This window comes from Bacillus rossius, chromosome 1 (genome assembly GCF_032445375.1).
Source record: "Bacillus rossius redtenbacheri isolate Brsri chromosome 1, Brsri_v3, whole genome shotgun sequence".
In the NCBI taxonomy this organism is placed as follows: Eukaryota; Metazoa; Arthropoda; class Insecta; order Phasmatodea; family Bacillidae; genus Bacillus; species Bacillus rossius.
The window spans coordinates 31,922,230-31,936,233 of NC_086330.1; the positions used below are offsets into that span (position 1 = coordinate 31,922,230).

Sequence of the window (14,004 nt, forward strand, 5' to 3'; positions counted from 1 at the left end):
AAATGGAAGCGTTTATTGGACATGCATGCACACACACAAAAAATTATAAAATTTTAGGTAGCTTCGTTTTTCTGTTATTATGGAAGTTACATCACCTCTTGCATAACTTCTTCTCCAGGGGTATTACTGACTCTTAACAGCTACTTGAGGGATCAAAACAACTTCGTAATTCATATTAACCGTATTTCGTATTATAAGTACTGAATAACATAGGAAAGCATACTTTATTTTCTGCAACTGCGAAAGTACTTCGCATAAACGGGAATTTCGTACTAAGCGGATTCGTATTAATGAGGTTTGACTGTATTAGGTAATGTCACAAATGGAGAATTTTGTTCTATTGAGTTAAACCTATCTTTGAATGTCAACATGGGGTACAAAAATGTTCATGCCCCAATTATTATATTTTGAAAAAAACATACACCTGCCTCTCGAAGTAATGCTGTTCAATTAGCATGGTTATTTCTATGTGTGTACAATGGCAACAGCACTTGCGTAGCATTAAATAAAATTCAACAAATTAATAATGTCATATCGTTAACAACAAACAATATTTTGATCTCTCCTTAGTAGTTAATTTGATTTCTTCATTGTGTGTTTATTTACCCCATCCGGCATGTGAGCCCTAGAGAGAGCCAGAAGCTTTGAGGGATAGTTTACTTCATGCCCACTTGGGTGCGCTAGTGGCAAACCATGTCACACGCATTTAGTAAATAACAGTCAAAAATTGTGTTAACAGGGTAAATCATTTTTCTAATACAGTAGAGCACCCTGTATCCGGAATGGTCGGGACTTAGACTATTCCGGATAGTAGAAAATTCCGGAAAGTAGAAATTGACTATAAGGCCCCCTAATTGAAAAAAAAAAATTGCTCCCGAAGTTTGTGAACATCCTGTAGCTGTAGATGAGGACGGCAAGGGGGGTGGGGGTAGGGTGATGACAGCTACATCCGGTGGTGTGACCTTGCCACGGGCACGCTTATCAGACCTTGCCTAGAAGCACGCTACAGCTACGTGACTGTACCATGATGTCCGCGCGAAGAAAGCAGACGTAGGCGAGACGTTTGACATTCAATGAATTGTGTTACAATTATGTAATTTACATAGTTTGTACAGTGATTTGGTGTATCCACATGTTGCATAAATAAAATATAAAATAATAACACATGGTACAGTTAGGTACGGTACATTACAAATAAAAAAACACTTACCATGACTCACTGTAGGCTACACATGTCCCGCGAATAAAAAATAATGTCCTAGAACTTAGATAAACTGCATTGAAATAATCACTGTATACGGCCCCACTTGTCTGTGTGTAAGAAACATTGTTTAACAGTCACATTAATTTAAATTTAAAAAGCTAAACAACAAATTACCTAAATCGTCACACATTGTGAAAGACAGGAGAAGTTAAAGTTAATCACTGTCACTGTCACTCTGAACGTAACTGTTTACGTTTGTGCCACTGGTGCCAGGTGTTGGATCGTCAATGTTCTCACTCGTAGTTGAAGCAGGTGTGGAAACAGGAGCTTTTTTGAACATGTCACTAATGCGTTGTTGCCGCACACGTTTGTGCTTCTCTTCAGTCAGCTGTTTTTGAAGCATATACAAATGCATAATTTGCTGGTCGTTGATATAACTTCGTTGCTCTAGGCCAGCTATTAATCGTTCAATGTGGTGAAGGCACTCATCTTGCGAGATTTTCTCCTGTGGTTCATCTTCATCGCTACTGCTTTCATTGTTTCCGTCGTCTTTGTTACACTTAACAGAGTCTAATATCTCCTTATCCGAAAAGTGATGCACAACGGGAACATTATCATCAACACAAAACCATTCCACAATGTTTTGTTCTTGCAATTGTAAGTCTTCTAGTTCTGGATTTGTTATGTTCTTGGCATACTCCAGCAGTTCGTTCACGTTTTTTTGTTCAAAACCTTTGAAGTCGGCTTCATTTCCCTTGTCATGAACCTCGTCACGATAAACCAAAGTCGGCCACAATTTAAACCATGCCTTGTGAAATGTTGACACAGGCATACCTTCCCATGCACGAGCTAGTGACCATATGACATCCTTTATGGTGTATTCCTTTTTAATTTCTGAGATAGTTTTGCCGCCATTCAGATAAGATAAAAAGTGCTTCATGAACTCCGTGCGATAACGACATTTTAGGGAGCGTAATATTCCCTGATCTTGCGGTTGGATTAGTGCAGTGCAGTTAGGGGGCAGATACATGACAGAAACATTATCCCTGTCTAGTGTTTCAGCTGCAGGATGCGCGGAGCAGTTGTCTAGCACAAGGACAATCTTGCAGTGCGGGTCTAAGCCTATCTTGTTACAGTGTTGCCGGCTCTGGCGCACAAAACTGTCAAACCATTCTGTGGTTATTGCAGATGTTATCCACGCGGTTTTTGTAGCTCGGTATTCAACGGGTAACACTTTAACACCCTTTAGCGCCCTTGGGCGCAAGCTTTTGCCAATTACGAGTAGCTTCAGCTTGTGGGTACCGGCAGCATTTGAACAACCAAGCACGGTCAATCTGTCTTTAGAATCTTTCATCCCGCTGTGAGGATTATCTGCAGTGCACAGCGTGCTTCGAGGCATACAACGCCAGTACAAAGCAGTCTCGTCCGCATTGTAAACTTGGTCTGCTGTTAAGTTGTTGTCCAACACATATTCTGCGAACTCAACAACAAACTTTTCCGCCGCCGCTGTATCTGCAGAAAGCTTTTCACCGCTAACTTTGAAAAAAGAAATTCCATGGCGTTTTTTGAATTTATGAAGCCACCCTAACGAATAGTCACAATCGTATGTTAGATTCAGTTCGGCATGAAACATTTTTGCCTGTTCTATCAGCATCTGTCCAGAAATGCTAACACCTTCACTTCGCCGCAAACGAAACCATTGATAAAGAGCATTATCAAGGTCGCTACATTTACTACCCTGCATTGTTTTTCTGTTTTCAATTCCTCTCTTCGTATCACTGTCCGAATAAAATTTACACAGTTCATTCTTTTGTTTCTTTATGTCGTAAATCGTCAAAATGCCGACATCATACGATTGGCTGAGATTTTTAACAGAAGTCCCAGCATCTAGTTTCTTGAGAATCTCAACCTTTTCTTTAATGGTAAGAACTTTTTTCCTTCGTTTACTACTCTTTTCCTCATCACCAGGAAGTTTATGTTTTGAAAACATCACCTGTCTGCAGGAACGTACATACTAGCGATCGCGCACCACAAGCAAGACTGACATTGAACGCACACAATACACCACTCCCCCTCCTCTACAACGCGTTATCACGGCGCGCTCACGTGTAGGCGGGGCCGCTGCCGCCAATTCCTGATATGCGCTCGACGCCCGTGCACTGCAGTCGCGAGACCGGAAGCCTTGGCTTCCATCATAACTCGCTGAGTGTTTATAAAATCAAGTGCACCCTGACTGACTAGACGGGGCGTGAACTGCGCAAACAATCGGTATTTACTTCCGCGGGAATAATATATATTATAATTCATTTAAAAATATATAAATTTTTTTAAATTTTGTAAATTTTTTTTAACTCTCGGAAAACATCCGGATAGTAGAAATTCCGGTAAGTAGAATTACGGATACAGGATGCTCTACTGTAATAGAATATGTTATGTTTATGCTTTTTTAAAAATTCTTATTAGAACTGAAATATATTTCGTATGTTAATTTAAAAAAAAATTTTTTTGGTTGTTTAATCTCAAAATGTTATTCAACTGTATTAAACATGTATTTGAACAGTATATTAACTTTAACTGGAGCATTGTCTTGATTAACATGCACTTTTAGGAAAAACATATATGATTAGCGCTCTGTTTTACTGAAATGAATTAGTGTTACTTCGAGGAATAGTGTATTATACAATTAAATATATTCTGACCTCTCAAAACAATATAAGAATATTTCTGGGGTTCGAATCAAATTTAAATTGTGTTCTCTCAAAGCACTTTGTATTTCAAAAACTATTTGTTATTTACCAGGTATAAATTTTAATGAGTTTGACTCTAATTTTTGATGTTTGGTCCATTTCATTTAAGGTTTTGTTCCACTAGCAGCTGTAGAAAATTTTATTTCTGCATATGCATACCATTTTTGATAAAGTTTACTTTTAAATGTTTATTGATGATAGGATTGAGACAACTGTAAACCAACTAAATTGTAATAAAATCCTTTATTGCCATGATTGTTGTTTTGTCGCAGGTTGTGATGCGAACGTGGCTGCCGGCTGGAGAGGCTCTGTTGCAGATGATAGCCATTCACCTGCCATCGCCAGTCGTGGCTCAGAAATACCGCATGGAGATGCTGTATGAGGGGCCTCTTGATGACGAGGCAGCTATTGGTGTCAAAAACTGTGATCCTAATGCTCCCCTCATGATGTACATTTCGAAAATGGTACCGACTTCTGATAAAGGCAGATTCTATGCCTTTGGTCGTGTTTTCTCAGGCAAGGTTAGTTATTACATTCCAAATGATTGCAGAGATTTTTGTTTTATGTATAACTGAGCAAGTTGTATGCTTTTGAAGTGGGCCAACTGCAATCTTTTTTTAAATAATTTTAACTTGAAAAGTGTTCACAAGTAGTCTACAGGTCCCTTAAGTCCTGAAAAAGTAACTATGCTGAATGACTAGTCACAAGGTAAACAGTAACTGTGTTAAGTAACAAAACATTAATTTTCAGTAGCCATTTGCCAACTTGGGTTTTTCTATTTTAACCCCTCACTTCAGTTTGTTACACATTAAATAATTGGTGACCATCCACTTAAATTATGCAGTGCTGCTAATTATTACAGTCATTCCATAATTGGTACTGACTTTAGATTATTTTAATTATGGAGTGTTGTTATAAATACAGAGAAACTTATAACACGTCAGAAATATCTTTTTTCTACAATAAATTTGGCTGCTTTGGTTGTTAGCTGCAAATATTGCACAATAATTCTGTTGTCTGCTCAAGGAACCACATTTTTGGTGTTAAGTGTAGGTAATGTTTTGGCGACCATGTAAATGGGTTGCAACAGCCCACAGCGGAACAAGCTACTGTTGTGTTTTATTTAGTGTCGACTTTAAGTTGCTGGAGAAGTAAACATTAAGCGTGCTGCCATTTTTATGCTTCAGACTTGAGCGGGTAGTGTGAACATTTTGTGATAGCTGCACAAAAGTGTGGCTGCAGTGTGGCCACCCGTCTGGGAAACAGAACCACTTTGTCTGTGTTACAAATATACAGGGAATGTAACTATTGCAGACTGGGCCATATAAGAAGCCGGGGGACATGTAAAAAAAAATTAATAACTTTTCCATCAGACTTTATCCATTTTCTGTTAAGTAAAATCAGAAGGCTGCATTTGTTTTGCAATTATGTGAAACAGTCTCATGATTCGGGCATGGAATGTTAACACAGGGTTCTTATGCCTCCTTAATATCCTTAAAAAGTCCTTAATGTTGTGATACTAAAAATAGTGTTCTCTTAATATGAGTAAACAACATGGAGTAAAGGGTCCTATAAAAACTTGTTAATTTTTGATTGCCAATGAGGGCACAAATTTTTATTTTTTATTTTATTTTACAGCTCTACTCTCAATATGTTTTTGTTGTGAATGTGGCCCATTCTGGTCTTGCTCTGTGTCACCTGGTGTACCATTCACACTCGGTTAGCATTTCATTATTGGAATATTTTTTTTGTAGGGTTTGCATTAATAATTTCACCATACATTTTCAAATACATGTTCTCATTCCCCTGTGCTACTCGTTATCTTCCTACTTAAATTTTTTGTATTATAAATGTTATCTTTATTATGTAAGTAAATAGTGTAAATAACGTGATATAGAATTTTTTCCCAGTCAATTTTCCATATCTTAAAACAAAATCACATAAAATTTAATCTGAGAATATTAACACTGGTGAAAACTGTTACCAGCCGTACAGTATGCATCCAAAAGAACTTAAAGGTAGACTAAGATTTGAGAAAATGATAATAGCCTGGGCTGCTCACTACCTAGTTGTTGCTAAGGTAGCTTAGACAAGAGAGAGATTTGGGCACTTTTATGGTCAGAGAGTTTGTTCCTTTGTCACAAAACAAATTTCAAAGCTAACATTTGCTTTTCCATGTCTTTCGAAAAGGTAATATGTAACTTCTTGAAAGTTAACTTGTTTCTACTAGATGTCGGTAGAATTTTACTTAAAACTTTCCAAATAAAATTTGAACTTTTTACAATATTTTTTTTACATTAACTGAGAATAGGTAATTTAGGGACCCTCACAAATTTGAGTTATTTACTGAACTAAGTTTTAGTTGGAAAGGCTCTACTTTATAATTGCTTATTTAATAAATAGCCATTAGAAACACTGCTTGAAAATAAATAAAAAATTTACATGGTGTTGAAATTATTATTATATTGGACAGAATAATTTTTTATGGTGTGGTTCTTTTTCTGTTCAAAAATTTTTCTACCCATTAAAAATATTATGAAATAAATGTTTTCTTTCATACATAACTAGGTAACAAATATAAGGACTTAAAAATGAGTCTGTTTATCTTCCTAGAAATTTTGAAAATTGATTTGATTAAATTTGTCAGTACTAATAGCAAATTTTTAGTTCAAATCAAATTTGAATTCAATTGGCAAAAGTATGGAACTACTCTTCCCCTCTTTCCTAATTTTTTTACTAGTTCATAAGTCAAAATTTAAAAGATATTTTTTTTACTTTATATATAGATGTGTTTTATGTTACACCATTCATAATCTCAATATCTATTGTTACACATAGATATAGGAATAATTAATTTAGAATACAGTGTTTTCTCGCATAATCGTTGCACATTTTATTCTAAAATCAAGTATGAAAAGTAGGGGTGCGACAATTATGCGGGAAAAAAATTTTGTTAGATAAAGTTTGACGGTGTGTTGTTCCGCCTACTCTCTTCTCTCACCGATGTCTCTTGGGTGAGAGCCAGGTATCGGGTGGAGAAGGTCCAACTGCTGGTCTTGCGGCAGGATTCACAGTTGGCTGGTGAAGGCAAATAGCTAATGGGTGAGGGATAGGGGCTAAGCTATTCATTGAAAAATGTAGGTATTTTACACGGAACTTTTATTGACCTGAATTGTCCAAACAGTTCAATTTGTCGCCTGCGTCGGCTTTCATTGCATACACTGGATTGAAACACGGTACACCCTATCGTCCAGAAAGGGGTGGGGGGAAAGGGAGACAAATTCCCTAGGCCGAGATAGGTCCTCGGATGGCCTAACTCGCGAAGGAGGGGTGCGAGCAGCAGAAAACGGATAGCCAGTCGTTCTGCTGCTCCCCCTATGATCGTCCTATGGCCAGTAGGCGGAATCCAGCCTCACTGGCCGTCGGGCCGATCAACTGACTTCAGGTGGATGACCTCGCCTTTATATAGGGAGAAATGCGCGGGAACGAAGAAAAAGAAGGGAGGGGCGAACTAACTCCTCTTTGGAAGGGATGAGATGCGTGCGCATGAATCTCGCCGAAATTTCCCTGCCCTGGTGGTGGAAGTATAAACTAGATATTAATAATTAAAAAGAAAAGATAAATGTGGCATAAATAATTATATGTTCATACATATATATTCAATCCTATGTATTAAAAAGTATTTAAACTTGCTATCACAACTTAATTAGTTAAATTTATACTATTATAAAATATAAATACCGTTGGTAGATCGCCGGTCACAAGATGGCGTCACAATGTACATGTTTAGCTGTGACAAGAGAAAAATATACATTTGTTTACACAACTCGTCCATATTTACTATTATATTCTGAAGTACATTAATATGTGTGGTTATAGCGACGTAAAAAATAAAGGGCGAAGATGGTTGGTTGCTTTAATGAATTATTCTATTGTTCGTTGCTTTGTTTAGAACCTACGACGTCGCACAGATTCGTCGCCGCATATTACGTGAGTAGGCCTATTGCTGAAACACCTTTTTCCCCTGAATTGCTTCTGAACTTATTAAAACTCGTTTTTGGGTTTAATTATCACGTAAAGTAACGTGATATTTAATATAGGAAGGGCGGGCACGCGAGTAGTTATTCATAAAAACAAAACCCATTCATGGAAAGTAAGTTTATTTAAAAAAAGCGAAGTATAAAAGAGCACACCAAGCAATTAAAATTAATAAGTCATACAACAAAAACCTTTCAATTTTGAATAGAAAAACAAAATCTGTGATCCGTATGAACGTGTAACTATCACCGTAGTACATACTACATACATGGGAAATTCTTTACCAAAATGTGAGAGGACTGAGAACTAAATCAATAGAATTTTATAATAATTTAGCTATTAACAATTTTGACATTATTTGCTTAACTGAAACTTGGTTTAATAATAATTGTATTGACTCGCATTACTTTGACGATAGATATTTGATTTTTAGAAATGATAGAAACGCAAAATTAACATACAAAAATAGAGGTGGTGGGGTTTTAATTGCTATCAACAAGCAAAAATTCAATTCTGCTTTCTCGATAAAGATAACTAAGCATCATAAAATTGAATCTATTTGGGTTAAGGTCAAAACATCACATACCAACTTCTTAATACTTGGCAATATTTATATTCCTCCTGATACTTCTACGGCAACCTACCAGTCCTACTTTGAAGATCTCGAAGAAAAATTTTCAAATTGTTTAGATAACGTTATTATATTTGGTGATTTTAATGTGCCTGATATACATTGGCTAAATTCTCAGTCTGATAGTATAAATTATAGAGGCTTATCAGCCAAAGCTATGGCTATATGCAATTTCACAACAGGTTTAGGCTTGTCTCAATTCAATTATACTCAGCAGCCCATCCATCTTTTAGATCTTTGTTTCTCTAATTTACAATATTGTTTGGTCAGCAAATCATTAAATCCTCTTGTTACGGAATATATTTATCATCCTGCTATCATAATTCATATCAAAATGGATTTATTAACAAGGGATGTTATACTACGTCTTCTTATCTGGACTACAAAAAAGGTGATTATTTAAGTCTATTTATGGCAATTAAAGAACATGACTGGTCTACACTGTACAAATCTGATGATGTTAATCTGATGGTTGATTTTCTCACTACTACTTTGATTAACTACATCAAGAACTACATCCCGAATAAAAAAAATAAAAAAATCCAGTTACCCGCATTGGTATTCCAAACAACTTATAGAAATATTAAAATCCAAAAAACATTTCCATAAGTTATATAAAAGAAATATGAACCCCTATTATTATGATTTATTTTCTCAGTATCGTAGAGAGGCCAAAAGTCTCATTTCTCGGGACAAAAATTTTTGGCTACAAAATCTTAACAATAAAGTTAAAAAAAATCCAAAAAAAAATTTGGCGCTATGTAAAAATTATGAAAGAAGGATACAGACAGAAATTATCTCTTAAAATCAATGATAACGTTACCAATGACCCAGTACTTATTGCTAACAGTTTTGCACATCATTTTTCTAGCATTTATGTAACTCCTACAAATAATTTAAATTACTCAATTTCGAAAACAGTAAGTGCTCTATTCCTATGACTACCATATCTGAGAGCCTTGTACTTTGAGGAGTTAAATCATTAAAATCCACTATGTCAACTGGGCCTGATGGTATTCCAAATTTTATTATAAAAGGATGTGCTGTTATTCTGGCCCCTATACTTAACTTTATTTTCAATACTAGTATAAATAGCGGAATTTACCCCAAAAAATGGAAAATTGCAAAGGTAATACCTGTACATAAGAAAAAGAGTAAACTTAATGTTGCAAACTACAGATATGGATTTGCTAAAGTATTTGACAAAATTATATGTAAGGATCTTGAATTCAATCTTAAAAATAGACTCCGACTGTCAACATGGGTTTAGAAAGGGGAAATCTACTACTACTAATTTAATTAGTTTTGTTAACCCAATTTATTCAGAAGTAATAACGCGGGGTCAAATTGACGCATGTTACTTTGACTTAGCCAAGGCTTTTGACACGGTTAACCACTGTATTTTACTAACAAAATTATCAAATATAGGATTAAGCGATAAATATCTAAAGTGGTTCAATAGCTATTTATTAGAGAGAATCTTTTATGTTTCATTTAATAATATTAAATCTGATCTACATATAGTTAGTTCTGGTGTACCCCAGGGTGGAACATTATCCCCTCTTCTCTTTAACATTTTTATAGATGACATTACCAAAGTATTACAATTCTCTAATTGCCTACTTTTTGCTGATGATCTTAAGATTTACAGAAAAATTTCTCTTCATCTAGACTGTAAACTTCTTCAAAATGACATCTCATCAGTTTTCGAATGGTGTAAAAGAAATCTTGTTGACCTTAATTATGAGAAAACTACATCTATAACCTTCTCCAGAAAACATCATATCATTGCTTCTGATTATAAACTTGGTAATCATGTTATCTTGAAGTCAGTTTGTGTTAGAGATTTAGGTGTCTTGCTTGATAATAAATTGTACTTTCATAACCATATTGAATCTCTTAGATCGCAATGTAATAGATTGTTAGCGTTGATTAAATATATTACTTTCAATGCCACTAATTTTGATTCTATTGTTAGTTTATATTTAGCTTTAGTAAGATCCAAGATGGAGTATGCATCCGTGGTCTGGAACAATATCATTAATCAAAAGACCATTACCAACAATTCTAATAGTCTATCCTCTCTCAGATCTTTAGCTCTAAGAAGATAGCTATTAGATGCCCTTTTTATCTATAACTGTTATACCAATAAAACAAAATGCAATTATATTCTAGATAATACTGGGATTAAAGTACCCACCTATAACAGTCGACAGACACCGTTATTATGCTCCTTAGGCAAATCAAATGATATATTATACAGAATTATAACAAATTTTAATAATCATGGTTGCTATGTCTCTATCAAAAAATAATTTAAATATAAAACAATTTTTCTTATCTTAATTTAATTTGAATGTGGTTAAGGTTAATGATGCTATCGTATTTTTTTTTTATAATCACGTTCTGGATTATCATTACTGTTATAGAATTATGAAACTTGTTCTTGTTTATCTGTTAGTTGCTTGCTGTATTGTATTGTGTATGTGTTATTATAGTATTGTCCTCAATGTTATTCATTTTGTTTCATGTATTTTTTTATGTTTATCGTTCCTACCACCCATGGACTTATGCCGTTGGTAGGCATGTAACAAATTGATAAAATAAAAAATACCACGAAAGAGTACGGGCCATCAGATGTTATTAACTCTGCACTCAACAAAAAGCGCGCGTTGCATGCACTCGGCGTGATATCAATATTTGGCTACGTGTGCGCGCTCTATACGGGAAGCAACATAACCAAACATGAATGATTGCAACGAGCACTGGCTACATTTTTGTAAGCGGTAAACTGCGGTGATGCAGATGAACATATAAAGGTTATAACGTTTAAAAAGTCTTTAAAAGAAAATTCACGCATCAGACAACTTCGTATTTCGTTAATTAAATAAGTAAGAGGTAATGTCCTAATAAATATTAGATTTCTATTTTAAAATATTTAGTTTCATACGGAAAAAATACCCACACAAAGCGCTTGGAATCTAATAGCGGTACCAAAAACATAATATGACGTTTACGCGAGAGGTTTTTTTTTATCCAAATTTTAATGCTCTAAAATATGGGTGCGACTATTATGCGTGTGCGACGATTATGCGATAAAAGAGGGTACTCGAATAGTGATAGTGGTGAGATTGAAATATGTTTTGTGAGCTTAGAAATATGTGTGGTGTGCAGGTGGCCACGGGAATGAAGGCACGCATCATGGGGCCCAACTACACCCCGGGCAAGAAGGAGGACTTGTACGAGAAAGCGATTCAGCGCACCATCCTGATGATGGGGCGTTATGTAGAGGCCATCGAGGACGTACCGAGCGGCAACATCTGCGGCCTGGTGGGTGTGGACCAGTTCTTGGTGAAGACTGGAACCATCACCACCTTCAAGGATGCACACAACATGAAGGTGATGAAGTTCAGTGTGTCGCCGGTGGTGCGTGTCGCTGTGGAGCCCAAGAACCCGGCCGATTTGCCCAAGCTGGTGGAAGGGCTCAAGCGCCTGGCAAAGTCCGACCCCATGGTGCAGTGCATCATCGAGGAGTCGGGCGAGCACATCATTGCTGGCGCTGGCGAGCTGCATCTTGAGATTTGCCTCAAGGTACGAGAATAAGAGTTAGTAAGCGCAAGTGGGCCCTTGCAATGAGGGGAGCTTAATTTCTGGGCTGAGGGGACCAGTAGTTTAGTAGTATAGTACTCCTTCGTGATTTTGTTTTTATTTTGTCTTGCATAAATTTTTTTTTCTTAGTTATACCATTTTGTTGTGTGATATGTTCAAGTAAGTCTTTGTTTGGTATGCCTGTGTAACTCATAAATTTTTTTGTATTGATTTATGCTTGTATTATTTTAGTTCACCGCAGAGACAAATTTTTCCCATTTAATTACAGTAGAATCCTGCCGTTGTGATCCCTCTGTGATGCTTCTATTCCGTTTATACGACCGTTTTTTGAGAAACCGTGAAACATTTGAGCAGAGAAAGTCGAAAATTTGAGTAAAATCGGCTGAAAAACAAGTCTGTTACACTTTGTTGGGCGCTGTGTGTTCACGTTTATCTTGGCGAGCGCTTTACTGTAAACAGGCAGGCATACAAAAGACGGCTTAATATATACCACCCCTCTAGACTGTCCACGCTAGCCAATACCGGTAAACTGCGCACATCACCTGATAGCATCTACGGGCGCGTCTATTGCCGTCCCGGTCCTGTGTCTTTGTCTTGCGACTGGTTAGTGTAGTGTGATCTTGCTCACTTGTGGATACGCTACTCTCACTTGTTGATTCGAATTTCTCATCGTTTTTATTAGTGATTGTTGACGACTTAAGCTTTGTTTCTTGGACGCCGATTTGGTTACATTACTGGCTTGGTTTTGTGAATAATTGTTAACGACACACGCATTTGTTTTTGGATTTTGATTTGGTAACATTGTTGGCTTGATTCTATGAACGATCGTTGACGACAGTTTTACACAGATTTTTATTTGCTTACAATTTTGGCCTGATTTTGACGGTTGTGACTCGTTGCTGAAAAATCACTAATTCCTCGAATTTTATAGAATAGAAAAATTTAGCAAGGCCGTAAATATATTTATTTTACTGCATAGTTACTTTCCATCTGCATTCCAAAGTTTTTTTTTCTTTCTTTTTTTTTTATGCTGTGAAGGGACGTGGAAAAGATAATTGCTTGAGTTGTCAAAATAAACATCGCTGAGGCAAGGGCGGGAGCGCATCTTGTCGGTCTGTCGCTGTGATTATCTACTCCAAAAACATGTCACAGCATTTCAGGATAGCATTGTTCTTATATCTTTTGTTTATAGCTGAATATTTTCTACCTGATCCACACAAGTTCCTTCTCCACGTTTTGAACGAAAATAACAACCAGCTGGCTAGCATAGCCGAACTCGCGTGACGTGAATTCACTTAGTGCGAGTATTTATCGGAACCCATTGTTCGGGGTATGCGAGTCCGAGGTGTAATATGAATTTAAAAGTTGTCTATTTTACATCATAGACTATTTGAATATGAAATCTATGCGAACAAAGGTGATTTTTTTATGTATTTGGATATATTTGGGGGGGGTTGGCGGGGGGTAAAAATTGGCCCGAATTATCTATTGCGACCATTCCGTTTATAAGTCCGTTTTTCCGGAAACCGTGAGGGATCGCATCAGCGGGATTCTACTGTATTTTGAAATAAGGTGTGTTTCTGAAAACAGCTGTAGTGAAAAATTGAAATGTTTAAGAAGTTATTTGTGAGAGTTTAATACCGTGTTTTCTCATATAATCGTCGCACATTTTATTCTCTCGTATAATCGTCCCACATTTTATTCTAAAATCAAGTTTGAAAAGTAGGGGTGCGACGATTATGCGGGGGGGAAATTTTGTTAGGTAAAGTTATTCA

General features: G+C 36.3%; 1 protein-coding gene across 1 annotated transcript in view; it reads left to right on the plus strand.

The window, feature by feature from the left end:
- The window catches only part of LOC134533929 (translation elongation factor 2), a 117,605-nt gene that overhangs the window by 85,390 nt on the left and 18,211 nt on the right, over nt 1–14,004 (plus strand). Inside the window, exons 8-9 of the mRNA XM_063371746.1 lie at nt 4,224–4,472; nt 11,795–12,211. Of these exons, the coding sequence (XP_063227816.1) occupies nt 4,224–4,472; nt 11,795–12,211 (666 nt within the window). The remainder of the gene's footprint in view (nt 1–4,223; nt 4,473–11,794; nt 12,212–14,004) is intronic.